This window comes from Abramis brama, assembly GCF_963993115.1.
Source record: "Abramis brama genome assembly, chromosome: 12".
NCBI classification, from domain to species: Eukaryota; Metazoa; Chordata; class Actinopteri; order Cypriniformes; family Leuciscidae; genus Abramis; species Abramis brama.
Window position 1 is genome coordinate 34,497,321 of NC_139974.1, and position 23,441 is coordinate 34,520,761.

A 23,441-nucleotide genomic window follows, 5' to 3' on the forward strand; every position below is an offset into this window, starting at 1 on the left:
ATTAAGTGAGCGTGAAGAAACAAAGAGACAAAAAGAGGATCTGGAAAAGATGAGCATGGACATAAATGAACAAAAACAAGAGTTGAAGAACTGCAGAGACCTTCTAGAACAAGAAAGAGAAGACATTAAAAATAAATGGACACAATTACAGCAGAGAATTGATGAATTTGAGGATCAAGTCAGAAAACAGAAGGAAGAGGATAAAACAGAACAGAAGAAGATGGATGAAGAAAGAAAATGTCTAGAAGAGACCAAAGCCGAGATCCAGGAGTTAAAGACTAAAGCTGAGCAGGAACATCATGATGTGAACCTAAAAACACAACAGTTAAACACACTGCAAGAACAGATTATGAATGAAAAAGAGAAAGAAAAAGAAATGAGAGTAAAAGCAAAGATGGAGAGAGAAGAACTTGACCAGATGAAGAGTGAACTGAAGAGGAAGAAAACTGACATAGATCATGAGCTGAAGAAAAAGGATGATGACAGGAAGATGATTGAAAAGGAAAGAAATTACCTGGAGAAGATGAGGACTGAAATAATGACACAAAGACAGCAAATGGAAGAAGACATGAGGGAGGCAATCCAACTAGAGAGATCAGCACTTGACCAGAAAATACAAGAGATTGATCTAGAAAAAGACACAATGGAAAAGAACAAAGAAATAATTCAAAAATTAATGGATGAGGTGGAGGAACAGAGACATGAAATTAAACTCAAGAAAGAAGAGCTTGACCTTGACAAACAAAAGATCACAGATGAAAAAGATATTCTGGCTCAAAGAAAGACTGAACTGCAAAATGAAGTTGAACAAATCAGATATATGGATGAGCAAATAAATAAGGAAAGAGAAAAACTGAAGGAAATGGAAGCTCATCTACAAAAGGACAAAGAATTAATTGAAAGTGTCATTGAAGAAACAAAGAGGCAAAAAGAGGATCAGGAAAAAATTAGAACAGACATACATGAACAAAAAGAAGAGATGAGGAAATACAGAGACCTTCTAGAACAAGAGAGAGAAGAAATTAAAAATAAATGGACACAATTACAGCAGAGAATTGATGAATTTGATGCTCAAGTCAGAAAACAGAAAGAAGAGGATATAAGAGAACAGAAGAAGATGGATGAAGAAAGAAAAAGTATGGAAGAGACCAAAGCCGAGATCCAGGAGTTAAAGACTAAAGCTGAGCAGGAACATCATGATATAAACCTAAAAGCACAAGAGTTAAACATGTTGAAAGAACAGATTTTGAAAGAAAAAGAGAAAGAAGAAGAAATGACAGTAAAAGCAAAGATGGAGAGAGAAGAACTTGATCAGATAAAAAATGAATTGGAGAGAGAGAAAACTGAAATAGATCATGAGCTGAAGAAAATTGATGATTACAGGAAGATGATTGAACAGGAAAGAAATGACCTGGAGAAGATGAGGACTGAAATAATGACACAAAGACAGCAAATGGAAGAAGACATGAGAGAGGCAATCCAACTAGAGAGATCAGCACTTGACCAGAAAATACAAGAGATTGATCTAGAAAAGGACAACATTGAAAAGAACAAAGAAATAATTCAAACATTAATGGATGAGGTGGAGAAACAGAGACATGATATTAAACTCAAGAAAGAAGAGCTTGATCTTGAAAAACAAAAGATCACAGATGAAAAAGATATTCTGGCTCAAAGAAAGACTGAACTGCAAAATGAAGTTGAACAAATTAGATACATGGAGGAGGAAATAAAGGAGGAAAGAGAAAAACTGAAGGAAATGGAAGCTCATCTACAAAAGGACAAAGAATTAATTGAAAGTGTCATTGAAGAAACAAAGAGACAAAAAGAGGATCAGGAAAAAACAAGAACAAACACAAATAAACAAGAAGAAGAGCTGAGGAAAAACAGAGAACTTCTAGAACAAGAGAGAGAAGAAATGAAAAATAAATGGACACAATTACAGCAGACAATTGATGAATTTGAGGATCAAGTCAGAAAACAGAAGGAAGAGGATATAACAGAACAGAAGAAGATGGAAGCAGGAAGAAAATGTCTAGAAGAGACCAAAACTGAGATTCAGGAGTTAAAGACTAAAGCTGAGCAGGAACATCATGATGTGAACCTAAAAACACAACAGTTAAACACACTGCAAGAACAGATTATGAAAGAAAAAGAGAAAGAGAAAGAAATGAGAGTAAAAGCAAAGATGGAGAGAGAAGAACTTGACCAGATAAAGAGTGAACTGGAGAGGAAGAAAACTGAAATAGATCATGAGGGGAAGAAAAGGGATGATGACAGGAAGATGATTGAACAGGAAAGAAATGACCTGGAGAAGATGAGGACTGAAATAATGACACAAAGACAGCAAATGGAAGAAGACATGAGAGAGGCAATCCAACTAGAGAGATCAGCACTTGACCAGAAAATACAAGAGATTGATCTAGAAAAGGACACAATTGAAAAGAACAAAGAAATAAGTAAAAAATTAATGGATGAGGTGGAGGAACAGAGACATGATATTAAACTCAAGAAAGAAGAGCTTGACCTTGAGAAACAAAAGATCACTGATGAAAAGGATATTCTGGCTCAAAGAAAGACTGAACTGCAAAATGAAGTTGAACGAATCAAATACATGGATGAGGAAATAAAGAAGGAAAGAGAAAAACTGAAGGAAATGGAAGCTCATCTACAAAAGGACAAAGAATCAATTGAAAGTGTCATTGAAGAAACAAAGAGACAAAAAGAGGATCAGGAAAAAATTAGAATAGACACAAAAGAACAAAAAGAAGAGATGAGGAAATACAGAGACCTTCTAGAACAGGAAAGAGAAGAAATAAATAATAAATGGACACAATTACAGCAGAAAATTGATGAATTTGATGCTCAAGTCAGAAAACAGAAGGAAGAAGATAAAACAGAACAGAAGAAGATGGAAGAAGAAAGAAAAAGTATGGAAGAGACCAAAGCCGAGATCCAGGAGTTAAAGACTAAAGCTGAGCAGGAACATCATGATATAAACCTAAAAGCACAAGAGTTAAACATGTTGAAAGAACAGATTTTGAAAGAAAAAGAGAAAGAAGAAGAAATGACAGTAAAAGCAAAGATGGAGAGAGAAGACCTTGATCAGATAAAAAATGAATTGGAGAGAGAGAAAACTGAAATAGATCATGAGCTGAAGAAAATTGATGATTACAGGAAGATGATTGAACAGGAAAGAAATGACCTGGAGAAGATGAGGACTGAAATAATGACACAAAGACAGCAAATGGAAGAAGACATGAGAGAGGCAATCCAACTAGAGAGATCAGCACTTGACCAGAAAATACAAGAGATTGATCTAGAAAAGGACAACACTGAAAAGAACAAAGAAATAATTCAAACATTAATGGATGAGGTGGAGAAACAGAGACATGATATTAAACTCAAGAAAGAAGAGCTTGATCTTGAGAAACAAAAGATCACAGATGAAAAAGATATTCTGGCTCAAAGAAAGACTGAACTGCAAAATGAAGTTGAACAAATTAGATACATGGAGGAGGAAATAAAGGAGGAAAGAGAAAAACTGAAGGAAATGGAAGCTCATCTACAAAAGGACAAAGAATTAATTGAAAGTGTCATTGAAGAAACAAAGAGACAAAAAGAGGATCAGGAAAAAACGAGAACAAACACAAATAAACAAGAAGAAGAGCTGAGGAAAAACAGAGAACTTCTAGAACAAGAGAGAGAAGAAATGAAAAATAAATGGACACAATTACAGCAGACAATTGATGAATTTGAGGATCAAGTCAGAAAACAGAAGGAAGAGGATATAACAGAACAGAAGAAGATGGAAGAAGGAAGAAAATGTCTAGAAGAGACCAAAACTGAGATTCAGGAGTTAAAGACTAAAGCTGAGCAGGAACATCATGATGTGAACCTAAAAACACAACAGTTAAACACACTGCAAGAACAGATTATGAAAGAAAAAGAGAAAGAGAAAGAAATGAGAGTAAAAGCAAAGATGGAGAGAGAAGAACTTGACCAGATAAAGAGTGAACTGGAGAGGAAGAAAACTGAAATAGATCATGAGGGGAAGAAAAGGGATGATGACAGGAAGATGATTGAACAGGAAAGAAATGACCTGGAGAAGATGAGGACTGAAATAATGACACAAAGACAGCAAATGGAAGAAGACATGAGAGAGGCAATCCAACTAGAGAGATCAGCACTTGACCAGAAAATACAAGAGATTGATCTAGAAAAGGACACAATTGAAAAGAACAAAGAAATAAGTCAAAAATTAATGGATGAGGTGGAGGAACAGAGACATGATATTAAACTCAAGAAAGAAGAGCTTGACCTTGAGAAACAAAAGATCACTGATGAAAAGGATATTCTGGCTCAAAGAAAGACTGAACTGCAAAATGAAGTTGAACGAATCAAATACATGGATGAGGAAATAAAGAAGGAAAGAGAAAAACTGAAGGAAATGGAAGCTCATCTACAAAAGGACAAAGAATCAATTGAAAGTGTCATTGAAGAAACAAAGAGACAAAAAGAGGATCAGGAAAAAATTAGAATAGACACAAAAGAACAAAAAGAAGAGATGAGGAAATACAGAGACCTTCTAGAACAGGAAAGAGAAGAAATAAATAATAAATGGACACAATTACAGCAGAAAATTGATGAATTTGATGCTCAAGTCAGAAAACAGAAGGAAGAAGATAAAACAGAACAGAAGAAGATGGAAGAAGAAAGAAAAAGTCTAGAAAAATCCAAAGCTGAGATCCAGGAGTTAAAGACTAAAGCTGAGCAGGAACATCATGATATAAACCTAAAAACACAACAGTTAAACACACTGCAAGAACAGATTATGAAAGAAAAAGAGAAAGAAGAAGAATTGAGAGTAAAAGCAAAGTTGGAGAGAGAAGAACTTGATCAGATAAAGAGTGAACTGGAAAGAGAAAAAACTGAAATAGATCATGAGCAGAAGAAAATGGATGATTACAAGAAGATGATTGAACAGGAAAGAAATGACCTGGAGAAGATGAAGACTGAAATAATGACACAAAGACAGCAAATGGAAGAAAACATGAGAGAGGCAATCCAACTAGAGAGATCAGCACTTGACCAGAAAATACAAGAGATTGATCTAGAAAAGGACAACACTGAAAAGAACAAAGAAATAATTCAAAAATTAATGGATGAGGTGGAGGAACAGAGACAAGATATTAAAATCCAGAAAGAAGAGCTTGACCTTGAGAAACGAAAGATCACTGATGAAAAAGATATTCTGGCTCAAAGAAAGACTGAACTGCAAAATGAAAGTGAACGAATCAGATACATGGATGAGGAAATAAACAAGAAGAGAGAAACACTGAAGGAAATAGAAGCTTGTCAACAAAAGATCAAAGGAGAAATTGAGAGTGTCATTGAAGAAACAAGGAGACAAAAAGAGGATCTGGAAAAGATGAACCCAGATTTAAATGAACAAAAACAAGAGTTGAAGAACTGCAGAGAACTTATAGAACAGGAAAGAGAAGAAATAAATAATAAATGGACACAATTACAGCATAAAATTGATGAATTCGATGCTCAAGTCAGAAAACAGAAGGAGGAGGATATAACAGAACAGAAGAAGATGGAAGAAGAAAGAAAAAGTCTAGAAAAATCCAAAGCTGAGATCCAGGAGTTAAAGACTAAAGCTGAGCAGGAACATCATGATATAAACCTAAAAACACAACAGTTAAACACACTGCAAGAACAGATTATGAAAGAAAAAGAGAAAGAAGAAGAATTGAGAGTAAAAGCAAAGATGGAGAGAGAAGAACTTGATCAGATAAAGATTGAACTGGAAAGAGAAAAAACTGAAATAGATCATGAGGGGAAGAAAATGGATGATTACAGGAAGATGATTGAACAGGAAAGAAATGACCTGGAGAAGATGAGGACTGAAATATTGACACAAAGACAGCAAATGGAAGAAGACATGAGAGAGGCAATCCAACTAGAGAGATCAGCACTTGACCAGAAAATACAAGAGATTGATCTAGAAAAGGACACAATTGAAAAGAACAAAGAAATAAGTCAAAAATTAATGGATGAGGTGGAGGAACAGAGACATGATATTAAACTCAAGAAAGAAGAACTTGACCTTGAGAAACAAAAGATCACAGATGAAAAAGATATTCTGGCTCAAAGAAAGACTGAACTGCAAAATGAAGTTGAACGAATCAGATACATGGATGAGGAAATAAAGAAGGAAAGAGAAAAACTGAAGGAAATGGAAGCTCATCTACAAAAGGACAAAGAATTAATTGAAAGTGTCATTGAAGAAACAAAGAGACAAAAAGAGGATCAGGAAAAAACAAGAACAAACACAAATAAACAAGAAGAAGAGCTGAGGAAAAACAGAGAACTTCTAGAACAAGAAAGAGAAGAAATGAAAAATAAATGGACACAATTACAGCAGAGAATTGATGAATTTGAGGATCAAGTCAGAAAACAGAAGGAAGAGGATATAACAGAACAGAAGAAGATGGAAGAAGAAAGAAAATGTCTAGAAGAGACCAAAACCGAGATTCAGGAGTTAAAGACTAAAGCTGAGCAGGAACATCATGATGTGAACCTAAAAACACAACAGTTAAACACACTGCAAGAACAGATTATGAAAGAAAAAGAGAAAGAAAAAGAAATGAGAGTAAAAGCAAAGATGGAGAGAGAAGAACTTGATCAGATAAAGAGTGAACTGGAAAGAGAAAAAACTGAAATAGATCATGAGGGGAAGAAAATGGATGATGACAGGAAGATGATTGAAAAGGAAAGAAATGACCTGGAGAAGATGAGGACTGAAATAATGACACAAAGACAGCAAATGGAAGAAGACATGAGAGAGGCAATCCAACTAGAGAGATCAGCACTTGACCAGAAAATACAAGAGATTGATCTAGAAAAGGACAACACTGAAAAGAACAAAGAAATAATTCAAAAATTAATGGATGAGGTGGAGGAACAGAGACAAGATATTAAAATCCAGAAAGAAGAGCTTGATCTTGAGAAACAAAAGATCACTGATGAAAATGATATTCTGGCTCAAAGAAAGACTGAACTGCAAAATGAAAGTGAACGAATCAGATACATGGATGAGGAAATAAACAAGAAGAGAGAAACACTGAAGGAAATACAAGCTTGTCAACAAAAGATCAAAGGAGAAATTGAGAGTGTCATTGAAGAAACAAGGAGACAAAAAGAGGATCTGGAAAAGATGAACCCAGATTTAAATGAACAAAAACAAGAGTTGAAGAACTGCAGAGAACTTATAGAACAGGAAAGAGAAGAAATGAATAATAAATGGACACAATTACAGCAGAAAATTGATGAATTCGATGCTCAAGTCAGAAAACAGAAGGAAGAGGATAAAACAGAACAGAAGAAGATGGAAGAAGAAAGAAAAAGTCTAGAAGAGACCAAAGCCGAGATCCAGGAGTTAAAGACTAAAGCTGAGCAGGAACATCATGATATAAACCTAAAAGCACAAGAGTTAAACATATTGAAAGAACAGATTTTGAAAGAAAAAGAGAAAGAAGAAGAAATGACAGTAAAAGCAAAGATGGAGAGAGAAGAACTTGATCAGATAAAAAATGAATTGGAGAGAGAGAAAACTGAAATAGATCATGAGCTGAAGAAAATGGATGATGACAGAAAGATGATTGAACATGAAAGAATTGACCTGGAGAAGATGAGGACTGAAATAATGACACACAGACAGCAAATGGAAGAAGACATGAGAGAGGCAATCCAACTAGAGAGATCAGCACTTGACCAGAAAATACAAGAGATTGATCTAGAAAAGGACACAATTGAAAAGAACAAAGAAATAAGTCAAAAATTAATTGACAAGGTGGAGGAACAGAGACAAGATATTAAACTCAAGAAAGAAGAGCTTGACCTTGAGAAACAAAAGATCACTGATGAAAAAGATATTCTGGCTCAAAGAAAGACTGAACTGCAAAATGAAGTTGAACGAATCAGATACATGGATGAGGAAATAAAGAAGGAAAGAGAAAAACTGAAGGAAATGGAAGCTCATCTACAAAAGGACAAAGAATTAATTGAAAGTGTCATTGAAGAAACAAAGAGACAAAAAGAGGATCAGGAGAAAACGAGAACAAACACAAATAAACAAGAAGAAGAGCTGAGGAAAAACAGAGAACTTCTAGAACAAGAGAGAGAAGAAATGAAAAATAAATGGACACAATTACAGCAGAGAATTGATGAATTTGAGGATCAAGTCAGAAAACAGAAAGAAGAGGATATAACAGAACAGAAGAAGATGGAAGAAGAAAGAAAATGTCTAGAAGAGACCAAAACCGAGATTCAGGAGTTAAAGACTAAAGCTGAGCAGGAACATCATGATGTGAACCTAAAAACACAACAGTTAAACACACTGCAAGAACAGATTATGAAAGAAAAAGAGAAAGAAGAAGAATTGAGAGTAAAAGCAAAGATGGAGAGAGAAGAACTTGATCAGATAAAGAGTGAACTGGAAAGAGAAAAAACTGAAATAGATCATGAGGGGAAGAAAATGGATGATTACAGGAAGATGATTGAACAGGAAAGAAATGACCTGGAGAAGATGAGGACTGAAATAATGACACAAAGACAGCAAATGGAAGAAGACATGAGAGAGGCAATCCAACTAGAGAGATCAGCACTTGACCAGAAAATACAAGAGATTGATCTAGAAAAGGACAACATTGAAAAGAACAAAGAAATAATTAAAAAATTAATGGATGAGGTGGAGGAACAGAGACATGATATTAAACTCAAGAAAGAAGAACTTGACCTTGAGAAACAAAAGATCACAGATGAAAAAGATATTCTGGCTCAAAGAAAGACTGAACTGCAAAATGAAGTTGAACAAAACAGATACATGGAGGAGGAAATAAAGGAGGAAAGAGAAAAACTGAAGGAAATGGAAGCTCATCTACAAAAGGACAAAGAATTAATTGAGAGTGTCATTGAAGAAACAAAGAGACAAAAAGAGGATCAGGAAAAAACGATAACAAACACAAATAAACAAGAAGAAGAGCTGAGGAAAAACAGAGAACTTCTAGAACAAGAGAGAGAAGAAATGAAAAATAAATGGACACAATTACAGCAGAGAATTGATGAATTTGAGGATCAAGTCAGAAAACAGAAGGAAGAGGATAAAACAGAACAGAAGAAGATGGAAGAAGAAAGAAAAAGTATGGAAGAGACCAAAGCCGAGATCCAGGAGTTAAAGACTAAAGCTGAGCAGGAACATCATGATATAAACCTAAAAGCACAAGAGTTAAACATATTGAAAGAACAGATTTTGAAAGAAAAAGAGAAAGAAGAAGAAATGACAGTAAAAGCAAAGATGGAGAGAGAAGAACTTGATCGGATAAAAAATGAATTGGAGAGAGAGAAAACTGAAATAGATCATGAGCTGAAGAAAATTGATGATTACAGAAAGATGATTGAACATGAAAGAATTGACCTGGAGAAGATGAGGACTGAAATAATGACACACAGACAGCAAATGGAAGAAGACATGAGAGAGGCAATCCAACTAGAGAGATCAGCACTTGACCAGAAAATACAAGAGATTGATCTAGAAAAGGACACAATTGAAAAGAACAAAGAAATAAGTCAAAAATTAATGGACAAGGTGGAGGAACAGAGACAAGATATTAAACTCAAGAAAGAAGAGCTTGACCTTGAGAAACAAAAGATCACTGATGAAAAAGATATTCTGGCTCAAAGAAAGACTGAACTGCAAAATGAAGTTGAACGAATCAGATACATGGAGGAGGAAATAAAGAAGGAAAGAGAAAAACTGAAGGAAATGGAAGCTCATCTACAAAAGGACAAAGAATTAATTGAGAGTGTCATTGAAGAAACAAAGAGACAAAAAGAGGATCAGGAGAAAACGAGAACAAACACAAATAAACAAGAAGAAGAGCTGAGGAAAAACAGAGAACTTCTAGAACAAGAGAGAGAAGAAATGAAAAATAAATGGACACAATTACAGCAGAGAATTGATGAATTTGAGGATCAAGTCAGAAAACAGAAAGAAGAGGATATAACAGAACAGAAGAAGATGGAAGAAGAAAGAAAATGTCTAGAAGAGACCAAAACCGAGATTCAGGAGTTAAAGACTAAAGCTGAGCAGGAACATCATGATGTGAACCTAAAAACACAACAGTTAAACACACTGCAAGAACAGATTATGAAAGAAAAAGAGAAAGAAAAAGAAATGAGAGTAAAAGCAAAGATGGAGAGAGAAGAACTTGATCAGATAAAGAGTGAACTGGAAAGAGAAAAAACTGAACTAGATCATGAGGGGAAGAAAAGGGATGATGACAGGAAGATGATTGAACAGGAAAGAAATGACCTGGAGAAGATGAGGACTGAAATAATGACACAAAGACAGCAAATGGAAGAAGACATGAGGGAGGCAATCCAACTAGAGAGATCAGCACTTGACCAGAAAATACAAGAGATTGATCTAGAAAAGGACACAATTGAAAAGAACAAAGAAATAATTAAAAAATTAATGGATGAGGTGGAGGAACAGAGACATGATATTAAACTCAAGAAAGAAGAACTTGACCTTGAGAAACAAAAGATCACTGATGAAAAAGATATTCTGGCTCAAAGAAAGACTGAACTGCAAAATGAAGTTGAACGAATCAGATACATGGAGGAGGAAATAAAGAAGGAAAGAGAAAAACTGAAGGAAATGGAAGCTCATCTACAAAAGGACAAAGAATTAATTGAAAGTGTCTTTGAAGAAACAAAGAGACAAAAAGAGGATCAGGAGAAAACGAGAACAAACACAAATAAACAAGAAGAAGAGCTGAGGAAAAACAGAGAACTTCTAGAACAAGAGAGAGAAGAAATGAAAAATAAATGGACACAATTACAGCAGAGAATTGATGAATTTGAGGATCAAGTCAGAAAACAGAAAGAAGAGGATATAACAGAACAGAAGAAGATGGAAGAAGAAAGAAAATGTCTAGAAGAGACCAAAACCGAGATTCAGGAGTTAAAGACTAAAGCTGAGCAGGAACATCATGATGTGAACCTAAAAACACAACAGTTAAACACACTGCAAGAACAGATTATGAAAGAAAAAGAGAAAGAAAAAGAAATGAGAGTAAAAGCAAAGATGGAGAGAGAAGAACTTGATCAGATAAAGAGTGAACTGGAAAGAGAAAAAACTGAACTAGATCATGAGGGGAAGAAAAGGGATGATGACAGGAAGATGATTGAACAGGAAAGAAATGACCTGGAGAAGATGAGGACTGAAATAATGACACAAAGACAGCAAATGGAAGAAGACATGAGGGAGGCAATCCAACTAGAGAGATCAGCACTTGACCAGAAAATACAAGAGATTGATCTAGAAAAGGACACAATTGAAAAGAACAAAGAAATAATTCAAAAATTAATGGATGAGGTGGAGGAACAGAGACATGATATTAAACTCAAGAAAGAAGAACTTGACCTTGAGAAACAAAAGATCACAGATGAAAAAGATATTCTGGCTCAAAGAAAGACTGAACTGCAAAATGAAGTTGAACAAAACAGATACATGGAGGAGGAAATAAAGGAGGAAAGAGAAAAACTGAAGGAAATGGAAGCTCATCTACAAAAGGACAAAGAATTAATTGAGAGTGTCATTGAAGAAACAAAGAGACAAAAAGAGGATCAGGAAAAAACGATAACAAACACAAATAAACAAGAAGAAGAGCTGAGGAAAAACAGAGAACTTCTAGAACAAGAGAGAGAAGAAATGAAAAATAAATGGACACAATTACAGCAGAGAATTGATGAATTTGAGGATCAAGTCAGAAAACAGAAGGAAGAGGATAAAACAGAACAGAAGAAGATGGAAGAAGAAAGAAAAAGTATGGAAGAGACCAAAGCCGAGATCCAGGAGTTAAAGACTAAAGCTGAGCAGGAACATCATGATATAAACCTAAAAGCACAAGAGTTAAACATATTGAAAGAACAGATTTTGAAAGAAAAAGAGAAAGAAGAAGAAATGACAGTAAAAGCAAAGATGGAGAGAGAAGAACTTGATCGGATAAAAAATGAATTGGAGAGAGAGAAAACTGAAATAGATCATGAGCTGAAGAAAATGGATGATGACAGAAAGATGATTGAACATGAAAGAATTGACCTGGAGAAGATGAGGACTGAAATAATGACACACAGACAGCAAATGGAAGAAGACATGAGAGAGGCAATCCAACTAGAGAGATCAGCACTTGACCAGAAAATACAAGAGATTGATCTAGAAAAGGACACAATTGAAAAGAACAAAGAAATAAGTCAAAAATTAATGGACAAGGTGGAGGAACAGAGACAAGATATTAAACTCAAGAAAGAAGAGCTTGACCTTGAGAAACAAAAGATCACTGATGAAAAAGATATTCTGGCTCAAAGAAAGACTGAACTGCAAAATGAAGTTGAACGAATCAGATACATGGAGGAGGAAATAAAGAAGGAAAGAGAAAAACTGAAGGAAATGGAAGCTCATCTACAAAAGGACAAAGAATTAATTGAAAGTGTCATTGAAGAAACAAAGAGACAAAAAGAGGATCAGGAGAAAACGAGAACAAACACAAATAAACAAGAAGAAGAGCTGAGGAAAAACAGAGAACTTCTAGAACAAGAGAGAGAAGAAATGAAAAATAAATGGACACAATTACAGCAGAGAATTGATGAATTTGAGGATCAAGTCAGAAAACAGAAAGAAGAGGATATAACAGAACAGAAGAAGATGGAAGAAGAAAGAAAATGTCTAGAAGAGACCAAAACCGAGATTCAGGAGTTAAAGACTAAAGCTGAGCAGGAACATCATGATGTGAACCTAAAAACACAACAGTTAAACACACTGCAAGAACAGATTATGAAAGAAAAAGAGAAAGAAAAAGAAATGAGAGTAAAAGCAAAGATGGAGAGAGAAGAACTTGATCAGATAAAGAGTGAACTGGAAAGAGAAAAAACTGAACTAGATCATGAGGGGAAGAAAAGGGATGATGACAGGAAGATGATTGAACAGGAAAGAAATGACCTGGAGAAGATGAGGACTGAAATAATGACACAAAGACAGCAAATGGAAGAAGACATGAGGGAGGCAATCCAACTAGAGAGATCAGCACTTGACCAGAAAATACAAGAGATTGATCTAGAAAAGGACACAATTGAAAAGAACAAAGAAATAATTCAAAAATTAATGGATGAGGTGGAGGAACAGAGACATGATATTAAAATCCAGAAAGAAGAACTTGACCTTGAGAAACAAAATATCACAGATGAAAAAGATATTCTGGCTCAAAGAAAGAATAAACTGCAAAATGAAATTGAACGAATCAGATACATGGATGAGGAAATAAAGAAGGAAAGAGAAAAACTGAAGGAAATGGAAGCTCATCTACAAAAGGACAAAGAATTAATTGAAAGTGTCATTGAAGAAACAAAGAGACAAAAAGAGGATCAGGAAAAAATTAGAATAGACACAAATGAACAAAAAGAAGAGATGAGGAAATACAGAGACCTTCTAGAACAGGAAAGAGAAGAAATAAATAATAAATGGTCACAATTACAGCAGAGAATTGATGAATTTGATGCTCAAGTCAGAAAACGGAAGGAAGAGGATAAAACAGAACAGAAGAAGATGGAAGAAGAAAGAAAAATTCTAGAAAAATCCAAAGCTGAGATCCAGGAGTTAAAGACTAAAGCTGATCAGGAACATCATGATATAAACCTAAAAACACAACAGTTAAACACACTGCAAGAACAGATTATGAAAGAAAAAGAGAAAGAAGAAGAATTGAGAGTAAAAGCAAAGATGGAGAGAGAAGAACTTGATCAGATAAAGAGTGAACTGGAAAGAGAAAAAACTGAAATAGATCGGAAGAAAATGGATGATTACAAGAAGATGATTGAACAGGAAAGAAATGACCTGGAGAAGATGAGGACTGAAATAATGACACAAAGACAGCAAATGGAAGAAGACATGAGAGAGGCAATCCAACTAGAGAGATCAGCACTTGACCAGAAAATACAAGAGATTGATCTAGAAAAGGACACAATTGAAAAGAACAAAGAAATAATTCAAAAATTAATGGACAAGGTGGAGGAACAGAGACATGATATTAAAATCCAGAAAGAAGAACTTGACCTTGAGAAACAAAATATCACAGATGAAAAAGATATTCTGGCTCAAAGAAAGAATAAACTTCAAAATGAAATTGAACGAATCAGATATATGGAGGAGGAAATAAAGAAGGAAAGAGAAAAACTGAAGGAAATGGAAGCTCATCTACAAAAGGACAAAGAAGAAACTGAGAGTGTCATTGAAACTGGCAGACAAAAAGAAGATCTGGAAAAGATGAACACAGATTTAAATAAACAAAAACAAGAGTTGAAGAACTGCAGAGATCTTCTAGAACAAGAAAGAGAAGAAATAAATCATAAATGGACACAGTTACAACAGAGAATTGATGAATATGAGCAGTCAAAGACTGAGTCCATGAGGAACATTCAGGAGGTCAGCAGACAAGGAGGAGAAAACAACAAAATGGAAGAAAAACTTAAACAGGCCAACCAGGAATATGAAAGTGTCATAGAAGAAACAAACAGGAGAAGGAATGAACTAGAGCAAATTATGTTTGATATATCTCATGAAAATCAAGAGATTGAGACCAAGAAAGATCTTTTGGAGAAAGAGAGAAATAACATCAAAAAGGAAAGAGAAGAGTTACAGAGACAAGCTGATGATCTGGAGATGCATATGACAAAACACAGAGAAAAAGAAGAGATGAGTAAAATATCCATGGATGATGAGAAGAAGCTTCTTGAGCAGAAAGCTGATGAAATTTTAAGACAGAAAGATGAACTGGAGAAAGAAAAAGAGGACATAATGAAGAAGTGGAATGAGCTGGACATTCTTCAGAAGGAAATACAAAAACAAAGAGATGAAATTGAAGAAATCAAAAATGAGTTACAGACTGAAAAGAATCGACAGCAGCACAGGCTGGAGAAGAGTTTAAGAGCCATGAATAAGGAGAGGAAAGATCTGGAGACCATGAGGAATGAATCTGAAACACACAGACAACAAATGGAAGAGATGAGAGTAAAAGCAAAGATGGAAAGAGAGGAACTTGATCAACTGATGTCCCATATATTGATGGAACAAAATAAAACTGAAAGGAGCAAGGAAATGGTAGACCGTCTAAAGAAGGAAATGGAGCAAACAAAAGCCAAACTGAATGCTCAAGAGGAGGAAATTAAACTGGAAAAGCAAATAGTGCAAAATGAGAGGAAAGATCTAGAGCAGTTCAAGGCTGAAATCAAGAGACAGGCTGAAGAAATAAAGACTATAAAAGAGCAGACCCATCAACTAGAAAAAGAGAAAGAAGCATTTGAAACATTAAAGGAGGAACGTTTACCAAAACAACTTGCTCAACAGAAGTCAGAAGAAACAGTCTCTCAAGGAAAACAGATACAAATAGACGAAGTCAACAGACTCTTGTCTGAGATTCAAAGGGAAAGGGAGGAACTTGAAAGAAACAAAAACATCTTGGAACATCAGAGGGAGGCACTGGAACAGATGAAGAGTATACAACCAACACAGAGACCTGAAATCATTTCGATTAGTTCTGCAACACAAACATCTGATCTAGATTATGTACCTGTAGGTGACATTTCAACCCCTCAGGAAGAGATTGTTGAGGAACACACAGATATTCATAAGGAATATAGAACTTTCATAACAAGAGAGAAGGAAGATCAACTAGAAAGAATGAGAGGCCAGGAAGACATGGAGCTCAAACTGAGAAGTGAAGAAAGCCAAGACGACACGACACCTACAAGTGAATATAAATATGTACCAGATCCATCCATGGTAGTAAAGTTGGAGTTCAATAAAGATGAAACCGATGGTCTTACTGAGATGCTGAAGACTGAAAGAAGAGAACTAGAAAAGACAAGACTTAATTTACAAAGAGACCAGAAAGAGACCAAGAAAATGAGACAAGACATTGACAGAGAGAAGAAAGATCTAGATAAATATAGAGCCGCACTTGAGAAACAATATGAAGAGATGGAGATATGCAGACAGAATATGGAAAATGAAAGATCCGAGTTAGAAATGACTCAAGAAAAAACAGAGATGGACATACAAAATATTCTAATGGAGATCAAGAGCAAACAGGAGAGAACAGAAAACATGGAAGTTCAACTTCAAGAAAAGAAGAGAGAAATGGAAACCATCTCAGATGAGATAAAACAGAGACAAGAGGAGTTGGACTTCATAAATACAGAAATAAAAAGAAAGAGACGTGACATGGGGGATGCCAAAGGAATGGAGGAACATGAGTTCTTTGGCATGCTTACAGAAAGAGAGGAGACTGTAAAAAGACACATGGAGGAAATACAGAACCAAAAAGAGGCATTACAAAAGGAGAGGGATGAAGTAGAAAAAATACACGCTGGACTGCAGAGGGAGAAAATGGAAATTGAGATGTGTCAGGCAATGTTGATTTCAGAAAAAAATGAGCTAAACAGAATGAGAGTCGATCTGGAGACACAAAAAGAGGAGTTTGAGGGTATGCAACAAAAGAAAGAGACTGAAAAAGATGAGCTGGAATCAAGGTTAAGGAAAGCAGAGGACACAGAGAGCCTTTTGGAGGACATTCTTAAAGAAAAGGAAAGGGTAGAACAAATAGCAGCCCAACTTTCCAAAGAACAAGAAGAGGTTAAAATTATTATGAATGAAACAAATAAACGGATGGAGGAGGAAATTAAAACAAAGCAAGTAGAAATGGAGCACATTGAAGAACTGAAACAAAAAGATGAACAAAAAACCACGAAAGAGAGTGAAAATCAAGAGCTTCAGCTGAGAAGAGCAGAATTAGAAAAAATTAAGAATGAAATTGACATTGAAAGAAGAGAAATTCAGAACATGCGAAAAGAGTGTGAGAGAGAAAAACTTGAACTGAAGCAAATCAAAACAGACTTGCAGAAAGAAAAACCACAGAAATCAGATGCAGAAGTGCAATATGATGAAATACATGATGTTATGGACTCATTGAAAGAAGAGAAAGAAGAAATAGAAAGGATGAAAGCTGACCTCCAGAATGAGCAGAGAGAAATTGAAACCATAAGGGACATTATTAAAAGAGAGAAGGGTGAGCTGGAACACAAGAAAGCTGAAATGTTGCAAATGACTGCAGAAATAAGGGACATGGACAGTGACAGGAACTTACAAGATGAAATGATGAAGATTGAAGCAATCCTCAAAGAAACCAAGAGACAGAAAAATGACCTGGAACAGGTGAATGAGAATTTGATCAGGGAAAAAACAGAGATGGAAAGCAATTGTCAGATACTAGAAAGAGAAAAAATAAAACTGGAGACAAGATTACAGGATTTGGTGAATGAACTGAATATTAAGTTGAAGGAATTAGAAGCTCTTCAAAAGTCCCAGATGGAGGAGAGAGAGAAGAAAACTCAGGAGAAATTGACTATGGAAAAGAGTGAGCTAGAACAACAGAGGTTTAAAATGTACAAACAAGCACAACAACTGGAATACATTGGGGAAGCTTCAGAAAGGAAGTGGGATGAGACACAGGTAGCCACTGAAAGGACCAAACATGATGAAGAGAACAGGCAAATCTTGAAAATTGAGAGAGAGGAGGTCGCACATCTGAAAGATCAGTTACTGAAAGAGAAAGAAGATGTTGAAACCACCAAAGAGAGAATTAACAGAGAGATGGAACATATTGAAAAGATGCAAACCCAGTTAGATGACCAAAAAGAAGAAATAGAGCTTGAAAAACAAAAAATAGAAGACATAAGAACTGATATTCAAGACAAGACAAATGCTCTCGAGAAAAATATGCAGGACATACAAAAAGACAGGGAAAATCTGAATGCTTTAGTAATTCAACAACAAAAAGAAAGAGAAGAGATGGATATACTAGCAGAAGAAAACAAAAGAAAAGAGGAGCGTGCAGAAGCTGAGATTCAAAGACAGCTAGAGGACATAGAAAATGTCAAAGTCAGGTTGGTAAAAGAGAGGGAACAAATTGATCGGATGAATGCAGAAATACAGACTAAAAGCAAAGAACTAGAGAAAACAATCAGAAAACAGCAAGAGGAGATTAAAATCAAAGAGAATGACATGCAAATAGAAAGAAAGGCTTTGGAGAAGATGAATATTGAGCTAGAAAGGAAAAACACAGAAATAGAAAACAAGATGGAGAAAGTAACATCTTTGGAGCTAAAGAACATCTTAGAAAGAGAGAAAAGTGAACTTGACAGAGAGAAAGCTGAAGTACAACAAGAAAAACAAGAGATGGAAAACATTCTGAAAACCACCAAGAGTGAGATGGAAGACCTGAAGCAACTGAGAAATGAAATTGAGGAAGAGAAGAAAGACATGCTGGACAGACTGTCAATGGAAAAACATGAAATGGATCAACTAAAAACTGAGTTACAGTTGGAGAAGGAGAGTGTTGAAGAGGACAAGACAATGTTGAAGCAATTGATGAATGAAATAGAAAATAAAAGATGTCAACTGTACAGTGACACAGAGAAGATGAACATGGACCAACTAAATATTCAAAAAGAAAAAGACTCCCTGGAGGAAATCAAGGCTGATTTACAAAGAAAGGCTGAAAAACTTAATGAGGAAATGAGAAAAACAGAACAAACCACCTATCAAATCATCAAAGACAAAGAGGACACTCGAAAGAGTCTGGAAGACATGAAGAGAAAGGAAGAAGAGCTCAGTACTGCACATGCTGACATTGAAAGGCAGACAAATCTTCTGGAATCTGATCTACTGCTACTTCAGACACAAAAAGAGAGCTTGGAGAAGAGCAAAGAAGTGAATGAGACGCTCAGAGAAGATCTTGAAAAACAAAGAGAAAATAATGACTTGACAATGCAAGAACTGCACAAAGAAAGGCTGGCCTTAGAAAAGATGATAACTGACATAACACAGCAGAAAGACACATTGGCAAACACACAGAATGAAATAAGACTTAAAGAACATACACTGAAAAACAAAGAAAGAGAACTTGACACACAAAGAAAAGATATGGATAACCTAAGAAACATTGTCATGGCTGAGAAAAAGCAGCTGGAAATGAGACAAAATGTTATAAATCAACAGCAGCGGGAGGTTGATGACTTGATTGCTGAACACAGAAAAATGAGAAATGATCTAGAGAGCATGAAAACTCATCTGGAACAAGAGAGACGGCAACTGCAGGAAAACATAAAAACATTTGAAGACCAGAAGAATGTTCTTGATCAAAGCAAGGTTGATGCAGTGCAACAGACTGATGAGCTTGAGGACATCACAACAGATACAAAGATGGAAAAGGAACATCTTGGAAAGGAAAGAGAAGAGATTGATGCTTTAAAGAAGGACATGCTCATCATCAATGAAAATATGCAGGCAGAACGAGACAAGCTTAACGATGCTATTCAAAAGGACAGAGCAGAGATTGAAAATACCAAAAAGATCATTGATAGTGAAAAACGTCATATCGAAATGGAGAGAGCTGCTTTAAACAGACTGAAGGAAGAGGTTGAAGTCAGCGAACAAAGAGTACAGCGCGAGAGAACTTTGCTGCAACAAGATAAAGACATGATACAGAAAGAAAAAGAGGACATGGAATGCATTATAGAAGAAAAAATGAGAACAACAGAGGAACTGGATAATCTCAAAGAGCATATAAACAGAAAATTATCCGAACTGGAGACATTAAAAATGGAGATTAAAGTAAAGAGACAGGAAGCAGAAATGCATTACTTACCAGGAGAGATGAAAACAGAAGACTACTCAAAGAGGGATGTTGATGTCCTAAGTGAGGCACAAAAAGCAGATGAAACCCAAAAATATCAACTGAAGACCATCTCAATAGATGCTGAAACGCAAACGGATGACACTAAGAAAATAGATGATAGCGGACAAAAGGTATTAAAAGAAGAAACAGCTGCAACAAAGACAAAACAACCAACTGTGACAAAGTTAGAGGACACGCACACATCTGAGGTGCAAGAAATAAGGGAATCTTTAAGTAAAGAAATGGAAGATTTGGAGAGAATGAAGACAATGATGAAAAAGGAGAGAGATGAACTGGAACAAGCTAAAACTGACATTCAAAGGAGGAAGGAAGACTTTGAGAGAAATATGGAAGAAACCATGAAGGAAAGGTCAAGAAATGAAGAAAAACTGCTACAACTTACACAAGACAAGGAAGATTTATCAAAAACCCTTGATGAGAAAAATAAAGAAATAGAAAGCGTCACAGAAACATTAATGAGAAAGATGGGACAACTGGAAAAGACTATAGCTGCAATGGAAAAACAGAAGGAAGAAGTTGAAAATGAGTTGCTTCGACAAAAACAAAATGAACAGGAGAGACTAAAAATCCAGAGACAGACAGATGATTCTTCCAGAAAGAAAGTCACATTCAAAGACACTAGAGAGGAGAAAAAGACAGACCAAGAAAGCAAAGCACAAACCTCTAAAACTGAGGGAGAAGATCTCCAGCTAATGGATGACACAACCCTAAAAGAAGATGAGCTTAACAACATGCGAGTAGAATTACAGAGGCAACGTGATGAAATGGAGAATAAAATGAAGATCACACAAACTGGCCTCCTTGAGCTGGACAAGGCAAAAGAAGACCTGCACAAAGTGAGGGATGAATGTAGAACTGCTGAACAAGAAAAGTCAGTGATCTTGGAGAGTCTTGAGAGAAGTAGGAACAGTTTGGAGAAGGTGCAAGCCGAGATCTTAAGACTTACAGAGGAGATTGAGCATCTCACACAAAGCTGTGAAAGCAAAAGAAGAGAACTGCAACAAATAGAGAGTGGCATACAAAGACAGATGAAGAGGACTCAACAAGAAACTGATATACAGAGCCAACTAGAAAACCAAGAAGTAGGAGAGACTACAGATTACACTAAAAAACATTCAGAAGACATTAAGGACAGGAGAACCCAAGAGACACAAACTGAAGACCAAGAAAGAGATGCTCTACCACACTATGAAGAGATAGATGCAATGAAAAGGAGAATACAGGAAATGAGAGGTGAACTAGAGAACAAATTACAAGACATCCAGAGAAAGGAACTGGAAAGAATAGGCATGCAAAGAGAAAAACTCGAGTTGGAGCTACGGAAAGCTGAGATAGAAAGATATAATGAAGCCCTCCGGTATGAGAGAGAAACCGACAGACTCAAGCTCATGGAAAAGGAGAAGGAAGTACTTCTTTTAAGGGAGTGCATGCTGATAGAGATCAATCAACTGAAGAGCAAAGAGACAGAAACAAGTACACAGCGCTTGGAGATGATGGAGCGCCTCGTCGGTGATGCAGCGTTAAGGATGGACCGATTCAGACGGGTTACGGACAGAGCCGTGCAAACCCTGATGTTGGAAGAAGATGGAGAGCAGTTCGGAAGAGCTCAGAGAGTGACGACAGATCAGGTGGAAAGTGTCAGTGGAAGGGTGGAGATTTCTGAGATTTCTCTGGATGTCCTGAGTGAGGACAGGGAGGAAGGAGCAAGAGCAGAATCCCAGAGTGGGGGCGTGGCTGGGCCAACTTCACGGAGATTGAGGCTTTTGCACTGGATCAGACGTTGCTGCTGTTGCTGCTGTCCCAGAAATGCTAGAAACACTGTGGAGGACACAGAGGACATTTTATAAACACAGGTCTTGTTAATTTAGTCAATCTTCACATGGAATTTGAATGAACATTAGAAGCACTTTCTAAACAAGTACAATCTATTTTTATCTGTATATTATATGTAGTGTTCAGAAAAAGAAAAAAAACATAACATTTCAGTAAGGTCTACAATAACCCTAAAAAAGCATAATAAAGTCATATAATTGCAGCTTATTTGCGTAGTACCAAATGTTTAATGTTTATCACAGTTCATATGATCCAAAAAAATCAGAGCTTTGCACAACCCAGATGTTTGCACAAAGTACCAAAATGAATGTCATGTAGGAATCAAATAACTCATTAGCATAATGTATGCAATACATGTGTGTATCTGTCTGTGTACTGTTTTCCCTAATGAATCTGTGAAACACTCTGGGATCTGGATCAACTGATGCTGAAATGATCTATTTTGATTTCTCATAGCAAATTACTATAATTATCTAGTGTTTTTGTATTATACTCCCTCCTGAATCTTTCCAAAAGGAACTGAAGTGTTTGGCTCTCTTAATTGACAACTCTGGAAATTTCTGCGAAACTATCTGTGAAAATACAAAGCTCACCTGTTATGTCCAAATATCATTATGCACATTCCTTTGGGGTCTGAGAAGAGCACTGATGAATGTGAGAGAATGAATATCCTGTTCTTACGACTGCTCCAGGTCATCTTTGTTGCGTTCACATTCTTGCAGCTCTGCATGATGGGAGTGTTGCAAATGTGCCCTGTATAACATGGATACACAGAAGCTGCTGTGAGTGATGAATTTCACAAGCATCCACAGTATGCCAAAGAACCGCCAGTGAACTACACTGGCAGGATAATTACAGTGGCCAATTATTTAGCAATCGGACAAAAAGAGAGCTTTGTGATTTTTTTAACTCAAGATTAACAACGAGGCGATCTATTTTTAGATGATAACACCATCAAGTGTCCATTAAGAGGATCAAACACTCATTATTTCTAAAACAGTTCTATTCTAATTTAATAACTATATCCCAGAGTCACGTACACACACACACAATATATATATATATATTACTTTCAGTGTCTTGGCTTGGACTTATCTTTCACAAACAGTATATTCTGCAATACATTGGTTTGGACTGAAATAAATAAAAATCTGAATGTACCATTTTTTTGTGTTCGTTTTTCTTCAATATTGTGCCATAGCCCCCTAATTTCAGAAGACTGCTATAATGCGTCTCAAACCATTGCATGTAGATAGAGTCGTACACAGAAAGAAACAACAATCACAGATCAGATCAGATTAGAATAAACATGGTTACTTACTGTATATGTTTGTGGCGTTGCTGACGGATCCATCTCAAAGTAAAAGAGTGTTCCTATGGCAATTCTCGATTGCATAAATGACCTACAATGGTGACATTTTTCACAATCACGACAAAAAAAAGAAAATCAAAATACTGCCCTAAACTCACTAGCAGAAAGGCAACGCGAAAATAAAACAGACTAGAACCAAATAGAAAGAGTCACGCAAAGAAAGAAACAGACAGACACAAGAACATGTTAAGAATTTTACAGTGATTTTGTCAAGTTGACACTTTTATGATGTATTATTCATATACCAAACGTTGGTGTCAGATGATTGTGGCAGATCAAACCATGACATGTAGTTGGAAAAGAACATGTTCAGAAATGCAGTGATTTTCCAGAATAAAATATTTATGTTGCAC

General features: G+C 35.9%; 1 protein-coding gene across 1 annotated transcript in view; it reads left to right on the forward strand.

Moving 5' to 3' along the window:
- Positions 1–22,876, forward strand: part of LOC311093245 (uncharacterized protein) — a 56,016-nt gene extending 33,140 nt beyond the window's left edge. The window contains exon 5 of the mRNA XM_084130495.1: positions 1–22,876. This exon is cut by the window's left edge and continues 19,514 nt beyond it. Coding sequence (XP_083986621.1) covers positions 1–21,730 — 21,730 coding nt within the window. The 3' untranslated portion in view covers positions 21,731–22,876.
- The last annotated feature ends 565 nt before the right edge of the window (positions 22,877–23,441 follow it).